Source organism: Balearica regulorum, chromosome 4, assembly GCF_011004875.1.
Source record: "Balearica regulorum gibbericeps isolate bBalReg1 chromosome 4, bBalReg1.pri, whole genome shotgun sequence".
Classification (NCBI taxonomy): domain Eukaryota; kingdom Metazoa; phylum Chordata; class Aves; order Gruiformes; family Gruidae; genus Balearica; species Balearica regulorum.
The window spans coordinates 34,270,176-34,283,383 of NC_046187.1; the positions used below are offsets into that span (position 1 = coordinate 34,270,176).

Below are 13,208 nucleotides of genomic sequence, written 5' to 3' on the forward strand. Positions count from 1 at the left end.
TTTGACATTCAGAGTGATGGAGCACCTGCTCCTTCCCATGCAAAAAAGACCATGAAAAAGAACAGAAGAAATAGCACAGGACACCCTGAAGCCATGGCGCTGAGTAGACGAGACTCTTGTTGCATTCCCAATCTTTTTTCACTGATGATAGGTTAGAAATTTTTTGTCCACTGGATTATTACAGCAGAGGCTCTCCACCACTGAGCAAGGTCAGGCAGACAGGATGTTGACACTGGGGAACACTGCCCTTGACCAGGAAAAAATGGCCAACTTCTTCTCTGGCTTTCCCGTGGTACTTATTTGAATACTGACCCAAATGAAGCAGCAGGGTCTTTTAGAAGTCCTGTCAACAGGAATACAGAACCCAGTTTCACCAATGAGAAACCATGTCAGGGAGAGGAAGGCCAAAATAGCTAAAGGTGCCTGGCTCTCTTCAGAGTGCTAACCACTTAACGTATCATTGCATGTTCAAAAACATTTCTTTGTTCTTAGGCTGAAGTTCTCTTTCACATCCAGATGTGCTGCTCTGCAGTCACCTATCCTCATAGTTCTGCTGACAGTTCATGTGAATGCTGCCTAAGTTGCACCAGACAAAACTATCTTGGTGAGCTGGAACTGTCATTGTAATTTCTGTGGACAGATGTCCTCCCCAGGCCCCAGCTGTGCTGGTGAAAGAGATACCCACCACTTGCTGCTCATTGCTACCTCCAGTTGAAGGCTGCTGGCCCTCAGATCTGTTGGCTGAGCTAGGCATGTGAATGCTCACTTGTTCTTTTAGTGAAATGCCTAGTTACCAAAACCCTAGTATTTAAGCTACTCACCTCTAATATAAGTTGGTAAGTGCTTACTTCAGCAGCTCTGCTAGCAAAGCTGTGGAAGCACTAAGTTTTGGAGGAGGGCCGGCTACCACTTCTTACCAGGTTAGCTGTTGGTAAGGAGAACGTCTGCTTGCAGTCCAAACACTCGTTTGAGGATGAAATGAGGCAGCCGATGCTGCAGAGCCTGGCCTGTGTGGGATATTCATGGATCACATTGCTTCCTGATACCCAGCCACATCCCACCACAGACTGCTTGGACCTCAGAGGAGTTGGTATCACGTCCCATGGCTGAGCGTCTACTAGAGCTCTCCTTGTCCTCCATCCTCAAGCTCTACTGAAGCATCTTTTTGCTGTCAGTCATACAGATGCTGTGGGAAGTAGCCACAGGAGTCAGAAGATCTGCTGTTACTTTTCTGGAAATAAATAGATCTGCTCCTCAACTTGAATTCTTCCCTTCTGCTGAAAAAATAGCTCATGTAATTAAAGACTGCACAATGGTGCATATATACGAAAGGAACAAAATTAAAGTAGGACAGACAATTTTTGTTCTCCTACTTCCTAACCTTCCTGCCTGCCATTGTCACTTTAATATCCTTTCAAAACAGAATATATGAATGTAATTCAATTACAGATTTCTAAGAGCAAAATGAAGGAGGGTACAAATTTCATCTCATCTAAACATATATTAACACTGACAAAGCCATGTATTTTCTCTGTCTCAGGAAAAGTGAAAAACTCTTTTGGCTGGTACTTAAAAATCTCAGTCAGACACCTAGCATGGAAAATCTCAGCCAAAACTGCTAAGGCTTAAGAAAATCACAGGGAAATAAGAACAATCTTCTAATAGAAAGGCACAGCTATGAGTCCCCCTTCCACAGTATTTCCACCTACTGTCTTGTTTTTATATTAATTGTATATGATAGCAGTTTTGTGAAATACCACATTTAGACATTCTCAAGCCCATTAAAAATGTCAGACCTTTATGTATTTCAGGAGTTGTTCATTCCACCTAAACCAACGATGGAAAACTATCCTCACATGACAAAGCATGAGATACTCTTGTGTGTTCTCCCTCTGGGACCTCTTCCACCCCGTGGTCTTTCAAACTAGTTAGTTTTGATCTGGTGCTGCAAAATTTGGGAGGTGTTAAGGAACTTCTTATGACAGAGTAAATCAGGCCTAGGGATTTGGCCATGAAAGGGCTTCAGGGCTGCCGGCGCACTCAGGGCAGCTGAGCCTGGTTGTCCCCAGGGAGCACGGGCAGAGAAAACCTGCTGAGCCTCCTGCCTCACCATCACCGGAGATCATGGCCTAACATTTCCGAGGCAGGTGTGCTGGGCTGGCTTGGCTGCTGTGGTCAGGTTCAACTGCTGAAACCAGGAACGCCTTCCAGCTGTGGTGCCAGGTGTGCGCTCCGGCTGTGTGCTGGCTTCATCCGGGGTGAGACCTGGGTGTTTGCTGCCAGTCTACTTTCAGGTGTGACGAGGAGAGGGGAGCCTCATGAGCCTGCTGAACAGAAGACGTGAGGTACGTGCCCCAAGCCCGCTTCAGAGTGAGCGCCCCTCTGAAATCCCTTCCTCCCTCTCCTCTTCCTCTTCTCCCAGCGGCACGTCCAGCTCCAACACCTGCTCTGCCGCTCACACCTGTCGCTTGGAGAAAACCCACACTGCAACAGGAGCTTTGCAAATGTCGTAGCAACCGCTTGCTTGGCAGTGGTAAAAAAAAAAAAGGAGCGGAGCTGGGTTTAATTTCAGGCTGTGAAGGAGCAGGAAGGGGCCCACGTCCTGGGGGAGGCGAGATGACGGGAGGGAAATGGCAGTCACAGGGAGCGTGGGGACGTGCTCGCTTTGAGGGCTGGCCAAGGGAAGGGAAAAGCGGGGGGACAGAATATGAGCCCTCACAACAGATGAGGCGTGCCAACAGCTTTCATAGCAGGCTAGCGAGTTGAAAACACAATTCACAAGGAAATGTGAAAGAACGAGCAGCTTTGTGTTTTGTATGAATATTAAGCTTTGTATTAATAACGTCTTTTCTAACCCGCATTTCATTTTTAGTAATACACTGGTGCGCACAATGAGAAACAGGATCACAGCCAGGTCTGCGTGGAAGAGAACCTCAGGTTTCAGGCAAGGGGGGAGCTCGCAAAGGCGAAGAAAACCTTCATGAGGACTGCCTGGACAGTTCTGCTTGCGCATTTTCATTTGCTTGAATTTAAACTCCAGAATCAGTATGGCGGATAGGAACCCACTGCCGTTAAACTGCAAAGCAATTTCCCAGAACTGCTGTAGCTGAAGGAAGGTAATTTACAGCATAAATAGTAATTAAAACAAACTGTAAGTCATTGAAGTTGCTTGAACAGTCATCGCCATGAATGACTGTTTCAAGGAACACCAGATGTGCCTAGGTCCTTTGCTTCCATGGGCAGAAAGGGTTTTATTTCTCCACGTCCTGTTGCTCCTAGTTATACAATACAGGTCATTTTAAACCACCGTTAATGTTTGTATTTTACCTTTGCTGCTGGGCCTTGGAGAAAAAAGAACACACAGAGGCCCAGTGCCTTATCTTGGAGGTGTAGCTACCTGGAGGCATAAAGCACTGATCCTACACATTGCCAAACCCACAGCTGTAGGCAGAGATTCAGAAACAAGTATTTTTTTCCCCTGATGATCAGAGCTAACGGTGGCAGGATTTTAAATATTTTTTAAACTTTTTGTTATTTTTTATTAACTTCAGGAATACAGCAAATATATATTGAAGGTATGACATCTGTAATGAAAATCGCACTTTTGACACAAAATATAAAATAGCTAGGTATTGAGAAACACATGAAGACAAAATGAGAACTTGAGAAAATTTTGCCATAAAGCCTGGGCAATGCCAAAGTGAAACACGGCCCCTACATCTTCACATCCTCTGTGACTCGCACCACATGTAACTCATAGGTAGTCAGTGACATAAAACTGAGTTCTGCTTCCTAGCTGCACCTCTCTACGAGTGCCTATGACAGTGTTTAAAAAAGAAACAAAAGCAGAAAAACCAAACACGGTGATACATAAAGTGAGAGAGAAGGGATAACCTGCTTTCTGGTATGGCAAGACTGCGTTATAAAACTGCAAAGATATATTCCTTGGTTGACAGCACAAGGCATGAAAACCAGAAGGTAACTTTTGTATCGTATTTTTCCCTCCTTAATTTTATTCTGTGGCGCAATCCGGCTGGCTCTGCTTCCGCGCCGCTCGGGACACATCAGCCAGGCGGCCGGGCCGGGCCCAGTTCCGCAGCGCCGCTCCTCCCCGCCGCCTCAGCCGGGGAAACGCGCCCCCAGCCCGCCCGGCGGCTCCGCGCAGCCCGCCCGGGATTGCCGCGCTGCGGGGGCGGGCGGGGCCGGCGGCAGGCGGCGCTACAAGCTGCGCAGGCGGCCTCCTGCTGGCCTCTTCCGTCCCGGTGGCGCCGAAATCAAATCCCGCCGCCCGCCCGCGTCAGAGGCGACATGGTAAGCGGCGGCCGCCGCGGGGCCGGCTGCCTTCCCTCCCTCCCTTCTTCCCTCCTCCCTCTAGCGACGTGAGCCGCGGTGCCGTGCCCGGGCCGGGCGGTTAACGAGGCCGCGGGCTGCTGAGGGAACCGTGGGGCGGGCATGGCGGTGCCGGCGCCAGTCAGGGTTGCGGAGAGGGGGCGGAGCAAACCGGCCGTTGCTGCGGGTAACGGTCGTCTGCGCCTTCCCTGCGGCCGCTGAGGGAGAGCGGCGGGAGCCGCCTGCCTGCCGGCGAGTTTTTGTGTCCGGCGGCCGCAAGGCAGCAGCAGGACTGCCGCTCCCCCTGCCCCGCTCCTCCCGGCGTGGGGAGGCGGTGCGGCTCCCGATAAACACCCACGACGCCGGATCTGGGGATGTATAGCGTTACCATGGCCTGAGCCATTTTTTTTGTCTGGTTTTCTGAAGAGCAACGTAAATTTAAGTGGTATCTGGAAGAGCCGGCCCTGTAACTATAGCTTGGGGTGGGCACGGTGCCTGTTAGTCCCGCTGAGACCCACAGACAGGCCGGGGGGAACGGGTGGCCGTGGCTGTCGGTATAGCCGGGTGTGAACAGGCTGGGCCGCCCTGTGCCCAAGTGCGCTTAACAGCATTGCCTACCTGTGGCTACCTTATGTTGCGTGAGCGACAGCAAAATTGATAATACACCTGGTGTGTTTAGTATATGTGGTGTGGAACACCTGACAAAGAGGAAGGAGAGAGAAATCAACATGAAAATTAATAAAATTTGTTTAGAAAACACATTGATTTGTTACCTCTGTCTGTCAAAGCAATGGTGTGAAACTTGGTGCCTGAGGGCCATAGCTGATAAGCGTGTGCTTTCAGAAACGCTGCTTGAATTTCACATCGTACGCGTATGGGGTTTGTTCCTGTTGCTGGCAGGGTTTGGGCTGTTTGGGAAGCAAGGAGAAAGAAGTTGAAGATCAGTCTGTTTTCTGTTCATGCTCCTACTTGCTCGTACAAGTACTTGGGGCTCCAGGTTCTAATCTTGTGACATACTGATGTCATAGGAGACAGCTGTGATGTCAGTGCTGATGCAGGGCATCAGTGGCTAAAGCAGAAAGGAGGAGAGTTTAGAAAATATTAATAGTGCCTTTGTTAAATATAATACTGAACTGCTTCTATTTGTGTCTCTGTGTTATTGTAGCTGCATAAGCTAGTTTTTCAATTCATTTTTTGAAATCTAAATCAATCTGACTGTTTCGCTCTTGACGCACATTTTAAATGTTATGCTGCCCTACCGTGTGATTTATTTAAGAAGGAAGCAGCAGTTAAGTAAAAAATGGTATCGACTCCCTTCTGTCGGGGCTTGGAAACAAACCCACGTCATCTTTCTTAAAGTACCGCGTTATTAGTCTCCCCACTTCCATTGACTCAAGGGCAACAATATTTACTTTTTTTTTTTTTAAAGGGAGACCTTTTTCTGCCAACCTCTTATTTTGCTCTTTCTATCCCCCTTTCAGTTTTCCTGTAGTCGCACGCAGCATCACGAGGTCTTGCAGCCTGCAAAGCAGGGAGTGGAGCAGGAGGAAGCATTCCTGATCCACCTTATGGCCGCTGCTTTTGGGTTGTTGTGGACTATGCCAAATGCTTTTAATAAAACTCCAATTGTCTGTGAAATACTTTATATCCTAAATTTACCAGGGGCATGTCAAAATAGCGTCTCTGAAAGTGATCAGAGGAGGATATTTCTCAGTTTTGTATTAGTGGTAGCAGTTTGTGAGGAGTCATTTCTGCCTTTGCTTCTATTTCAATGGATGTTATTTGCTGCTTGGTGACACAACTGCAGAGGCAAGAAATAAAACAAACACAGTTTTAAAAATGTGACCTTGAAATTATAAAGTTGGGTAGGAAACTTGAAGAAAGACATAGTACCTCAAAATGTGCTTTATCTCCTTAAAAAACCCTAAATGGCTTACATCCCATGCTACTGTCTCTATATCACAAGATTTTCAAAAAAAATTCTAAATAAAAACCAGATAAAAGATATTCCTTCTTATCTTTTTTAAGGACTATTAAACATTTGGGTGAGTCGCTGAGAATTGGTGTAAACACACACTTTTAATCTAGTAAGGTAAAAGGGGGAACTGTACGGGTTCAGAAATACTGAGGCCTGAGCTGGACTAGGTTGTGTGAAAGGCTGGCTCCAAACTTAGAATATAGATGCATCAGTTCAATAGAGTGCAGGTGGATTAGCTTGGTGTAATGATTCTTTGGGAAGAAGTAGTTTATCTGAAAGTTTAGAGTTAGTGGCAAGGTATTTTAAAGGATTTTAAATGGCTGAATGTGCTGTTTTGGTGGGTTTTTTTTCCTGTTCTAGTCCAAGAAAAAAGGTCTGAGCTTTGAGGAGAAGAGAGTTCGCATGATGGAGATCTTTTTTGAAACAGTAAGTAACTTGTAATTGTCCTGCACTTACATCAGCGGGAAAACAGGTCCTAGAAGGAGCTTAGGAGATGTAGATGAACTCTGTATATCCTGCTATATATTTCACTGATGCCCTGTGTCATCAATGTATAAATTAGAGGGACAGAGTTTCATTCATGTAGCTTCTGATCAGGTGGCTCGTCCCTGGGTGGAGCCAAGGCATGAAGATATACAGGTGGTGTTAAATGCTTTGTGCGGTCCCTATTCAAATCTTGTTTTGAGTCTGTTACCTGAAGAGGGATAGCAAGAGATTAGGAAGTATCTCACTGCCATTTATGGGAGGAGGAAGAAACTTGAGTGTTAGAAAAGATGAGAGCAGACCTGGAAGAGGTCGCTGGGGAGAAGAAACCTGGAGATCCAAAAGCAGAGCTGCGATTATATTGGTGACGTATGTAATTCACAATGTTTCACCCATTAAAAAAATCACTGTGACATTTGAGTACTTGAGTGATGTGGTGCATCTGATGCTGACAATCTAGCCTTGGATCTGTCCACCCTAAGGGGTTTATAGTCTAACTTCAGGCAACGTACGGTGACTTTAGAGTACCAAAGAAAAGAACAGGGCTTGTTACAATTATAGTTTGGGTTTTTTTTTTTAAATTCTCAGAATGTTCTAATTCTATTGAGGGATATGCAGCCTATTTTCCTAGCAAAACATAAACATGCAATGTATTTCCTACTTGCTTTTGTTGGCATTGATTTAGTGTAAAAACCACTCAGGCTTAGATGATGCTGTCATTTGGAGCTGAAGTCTCTTTTATGTTTTGCACAGAAAGATGTGTTCCAGTTGAAGGATATAGAGAAGATTGCTCCAAAAGAAAAAGGGATTAGTAAGTGTTTACAAAAGTTATTTCTCTTGAGCCATTAATCATTTTTGGGACAGATCATACAGTGCAAATTTTCCTGGCTACAATTTTAGGTTTGTGACTGTAATAATAATGGAAAAAAATAGCTAGAAAGAGAGACTGGTCAATGGCAGGGCTGTAGCATTAAAAGGGGTATCAATAGCGTACTCCTACCTCTGTTTGCTAAGTTTGTGATTTATGTTAGGTGTTAGGGCCAAAATGGGAGATTACTAAAATGTCACAGCTAACTTCTAGTTAACCACTAAAACATGGGATGGGGCTTTTCCTTGGCTCTGAGATGCCTGACTTGCAGTGACTTTCAGTCTGTGAAATTGTTATGTGTACTCAGGTAGTGCACAGAGGATTCAAATGTCTGTCTGTAATGTCACACATATCTTAAAACGCTAGTCCAGATGCACATGGTCAATGTTCTGTTGAGACTTCCCCCCCAAAAAAAATGTCTGGGCAGCTGTAAATGGAAGGGGTTTGTCTTTTCAGTGAAAGCCTTCCTGATGGAATCCATTGGTTTAGGATTAGGTCCAAGAGGATTTATCTTGTGCTGTTGAGTTGTTTTATATGTTCCTCATCTGCTTCCTTCTATGTTCATTGACAAAAGGGGGATGAAGCGTAGTGTTTGTGTAGTTGCCACTGTCCTTGCCTAGCATATCTTTGTGGCACTGCAAGAGTAAATGAACTTGTTGAAGGAACTGCAGACACGTGAATATTGCAAAGCAGTGTTTTTCAGTTATGTCAGCAGCTAACAGAGGCACTCATGGGCCTCTGAAAAGATGTGATGCTGCCTTGATCAGTTTGTCGATGCATATGTTTAATTGTAATTTGCAGGAAGAGGATGCAAAACAGTAAATAAAAAGCTGTGGCATTTCATATTTAAAAATCTGAGGTGTAGAGTTTCTAAAACCATTAACACCTTTGAATAGTCCAAATTCATCCTGCCTCTGAATATGAAGGCATTTAGCCACACAACCCAAGCCCCAGTTACTGTGAAAAGAAAAACACCTAGCCTGTGGAAATGCCCCCATACTGGCATCTAGCCAATAGCTTCCGAAAGATTGGATGTTCCTGATCTGAGATCCCCTTAGACTTGAAATTGAAAGTCAGACACTGAAAAACATTAATTAGCTCAAAAGTCTTTATATTTGCAACACTTGAGGATAATAATAACAATGACTTTGTTGAACAGGTATCGTTTTTAAAATGATGAATTATACCACACATTTGCTAGAAAATGGGCAATTATGTTCAGAAATGTTTTGGATCTTCTGACTGCAGATGACTTGCTGTATTAGAACTGAATATAATCAAAAGTAAAATCTGCCCCTCCTGAGTCTGTAGACAGATGGCTTTCATGCCTCTGCTGCTGTTTAATGCTTTGATAAGCATTACAAAGTTAAATGTAATTACACTCCTAATCAAGAAATTATAAGTTAATTAATGTTAGAATTAAGATTGCAAGACAACTTCTCAAGTACCCTCTCATGAGTTTGTTCTGGTATTGTGCTGTAATATGCATGTATATTTTATGATACTCATGAGCAGTGCTTTACAAACATCTGGTGGCAGACTGTATAGAATAGCAGCCTTTATGTATAAACTGCTGATTTTGAAGGGATTCATTCCTTCAAGTGAATCATCAGGCATGGTGTCCTCTGGAAATTGGCCAGCTAGCTGACATTATAGTCAAAATATTCATACAGATGATTGTAGATGATGGCTTATGGTATTCATAATTCTCCATAGTTTAGATGCTATGCAGTTCTAATTTGATATTTTTGCTTTTATTAGCCTCGATGTCAGTGAAAGAGATTCTGCAAAGCTTAGTTGATGATGGCATGGTGGACACTGATAGAATTGGAACTTCTAATTATTTCTGGGCTTTTCCAAGTAAAGCTCTTCATGCCAGGAAGCGTAAATTGGAAGAGTTGGAGTCTCAGGTAAATCTATTTTAAGAAAAATACTTGTTTACCTTGAATGGGTTTGCTTTTTCCTTATACCCTCTTTTCATTCTTTTTCATATTGTGCTCTCTTACCTATGCATATATGCTTGTATGCACACACAGATTTTGCTATAGGAATCATCTGGCACACGTGGTATGACATTCTTTCTCATTGTCTTGCTATCACTTCAGAAGTTCTGGACGTTGTTCTTGTTGGAGCTTGAGCAAGCTTCTTGTCCGTTTGCTGCTGAAAGCATGTTATTCATGATGCAAAACATTGTTTAAGGACTTCCTCTAAACATTTAGGCAGTATATGCTTTTATGTGTCTCCTATATAATGTAGGCTGTCATGTGGTAGTGATCTAAAAGCCGTGAGAGGACTGAAATGGATGTCCCAAGTAAATGTGGCAATAGTTTCTACTTAGGGCCGTCGGGCTTTCCGGTCTGCTTTTATCGGTAGCTTAATTTGTGAGCACTTGTGTAATCCCAAATTGCACTTTTATTAGGAGAGAAGAGCAAATTGATCATGATCTTCTGCAGAAGAGCAAGGCACCTTTTGTTGCAACACTGCTGTTCTATTGATCTGATTCTTTCCTACTTTTTAGGAAGTGTCTTTCTTGCTTCTTTTAATTGCAGCGGGAAAGCACCTATTCATCAGTTTATTTGCAACTGGAATACATGATAACAAGATCAATAAACTAGATTTATGGTATGATTGCACCACAATACTGCCAACTTTTCCCATGCTTATTTAGCATTCTGTCCATTCATCAAAGAATCATTTGAATTAATGCAAAATTATAGGTAGCATCTGAGCAATTTAACAGATGTTATTTTCTTCAGGCATAGCTCTGGTGTCATCATTGCTATCTTATGTACATAGAGCATTGTCAACTTCAGCTACTTCTTTAAAGCTCCAAATTAATTATGTAAAAACATGCTTTTTTCCCCAACATAAACTGAAAAAGCAGTTTGTGCATCTGAAGACTTTTCATCAAAGCAGATTAAATAGCCTGGTCAATGCAGCTGAAATTGCTTGTTTATACATTGTGTGTAGCGTGACCAGCTGAGAGGCAAACTTGTCAGTTATCCCTTCCTATGCTGTCATTGCTTGTAAATCTCAGTCATTACTAAACTGAAAGAGTTCAGTCCGCTGTTCTCTTTTAACTGACATAAGATCATTTCCCTTTGCCCTGAACATTTTCATTACTGGCCTGGGTGCTCTGGATGGCTATCTGAAGGCATTTTGTGTGTCCGCTTCTGTGGATCTGGCAGAGGGAGGAGAGTACCGGTACTCTGTTGCATGCCTGATGCATCTGCTGCAGTTTCCAAGATCAAGAGTAAGACTTGCTAGAACTTTCACTTCCTTTCTTCTTACTCACTAGTTCATGTCATTCCTATGAGCCAGTGATGCATTCGGGGGTCTGTGGCAGTAAGGAGAAGGTACTGCAGTCCTTCCCATCATTAGCAGGAACATTGACAACCTTCCAGGCAGGTGCTTTGGATGAGTTGGAAGGTGCCGCTTGAGATAGCTCTTGCAGTACTGTATGGGTCATCAAAATTATTTACTTTAATTTCAGGTTCTACCAGTGACTTGTTCTGTGTTTTGACTAACTCTCTCAGCAGCTCAGATGACCTATTAGTATCATGGATATAAATGGTACCTTGTGTTTTCTGAGACTTGGTTAATATTAAATTTGTCCCATTGACAATTTTGTCTGCTCCTTTACACCGGACATTAAAAACTGCCTCGATTTAACTGGGTACGATTTTCAGGCATGGACTTATTCTGGCATGACTGGGCTTAAATTCATTTTTATTGTCTGGTAGTAACAATGCACTGATTCCTACTCCAGTGAAGTTTTAGTTTGTCTGAAACAGGAGATCAGTTTAACTCTGCACTGACCTGGAACTGAGTTTCCTAGTAAAGTTACACAACTTATTAGTATATTCACCCAAATTTTAGACTAGGCTACTTACTCTGCCAGAACATAAATGCCAGCTGAGCAATCGAACAAATATATGCCAAAACTCCTGCTTTGTTCACCAAATGCCCTGGTGCCACTGTCGTCTTGTATGCAAATGATTTGCTCTTGGATGCTTTCTAGTTTTGCTCATGCTGCATATTATAGTCAAGCAGTTGAATGAAGGAGTTGATATTTGTTGTCTTTGCCCTTGGGCCCAGTCCCATCATGAATTTTAAAGATAATTGATCAAGCAGGTCTCTGGCATACCCTGATGAATATCTTCCTTGGAATGACTTGCAGAATCTGCCTAATGTGCTCTACCATAAGTATCCAGGGGTTACCTACAAACATATGCTGCACTGTTGCATTATTAAACATAAACCCATCTATTATTATGGCATTATAATAGGCATGCAATTATTGTAATGTAATTTTATGGTTATTTCTGTGTAGGAAATAAACTGTGTTGATATAAACAGTTTTGCAATATAAAACTGTTCCAGTTGAAAGAAATAGTTTTGTTACCAGACCCTTATTTGCAAACCCAGTCCTGCTCCTGACATATGGGCTTACTGATACAAGAGCTCTCTTTAGACCATGTTATGAGTCCTTAAATATACTTATATTCATTATCTTGTTTTTCTGATGAGAATGCAAATGTTTCAGTATTTCAGGGAAAAACATTTTCACTAGCTGAAAATAACTTTGTTGACACAGTGGAAAGAGGTGGCATTTTCAATGAATACCTCTCTGAACGTTTTTACAAGATGATAACAGATTCTGTCTGAGAGTTCAAATTAGCTATTTCAGTGTTTGTATTCTTCTTGATGTGAACACGTACAGATTTTCTTAAAGGTTTCGAAATCCAGTCACCAAGTATCACAAAACTTCTTGTCAGAACATGCAAAGCAGGGAAAATAAGTAAGCTATTGTACCACCTCTGTTGTACGTTGCCTGTCTTTGATCATTCCCGTATACAGCTTGTGGCATGCGGAGAGACATGTTTTCTTTCTCTGTCTTGTCCAGATAGCTTGTTAGCTACATGAGTTGATCTCTTTCTTCAGCAGTTAAAAACCAAATCAAACCACCTTATTTAAAGGAAAAGTTTAAAATCTAGCAGTTCAGTTCATATTGTAATTAAAGCTTTTTACCAGGAAGCAATATCTTTGTTTGCCAAGGGCATGGATAAGTAGTAAAGGGAAAAGGGTGATCCCAAATGATGAACTGAGACATTTGAAAATAATGTGGAGGAACAGAACAAGCTTCTCCATGATGCAAATTCTCCTATTAATTTATAGCGCTGAGGCTTACGTTTGACAAGTTGGGCCTGCTGCAGGACCTTTTGCCTGCGTGCTTTGATACTTCATAATGTTTTAGCAAAGCTGCTCCTAGCTCTCTGCATCTTAAAGAGCTTGTGATCATGGGGAGGCTGGTTTAGGAATTCTTGAAACAAAATATTTGTTTCAGATTTTTTAGTGATTATTGAGACACACCCCGATTTGGAGACTCAGTAGCAAAGAAGTCTGACTCAGTATTTATAATAAAGAGCCAGCCAGGTTTATCTGGATGTTTAAAGTTACACAACCACACAGTGTTGTGTAGGCCTTAGATTTTTTTTCATGAAGGATTTATTATGTCATCAGTGGGATCCCCTTGTGCAGAGATATGAT

At 42.9% G+C, this 13,208-nt stretch overlaps 1 protein-coding gene across 1 annotated transcript in view; it reads left to right on the forward strand.

Annotated features, from left to right (window-relative positions):
- Positions 1-4,047: 4,047 nt before the first annotated feature.
- The window catches only part of MND1 (meiotic nuclear divisions 1), a 43,549-nt gene continuing 34,388 nt past the window's right edge, over positions 4,048-13,208 (forward strand). The window contains exons 1-4 of the mRNA XM_075751731.1: positions 4,048-4,311; positions 6,668-6,733; positions 7,544-7,601; positions 9,420-9,568. Of these exons, the coding sequence (XP_075607846.1) occupies positions 4,309-4,311; positions 6,668-6,733; positions 7,544-7,601; positions 9,420-9,568 (276 nt within the window). The 5' untranslated portion in view covers positions 4,048-4,308. The remainder of the gene's footprint in view (positions 4,312-6,667; positions 6,734-7,543; positions 7,602-9,419; positions 9,569-13,208) is intronic.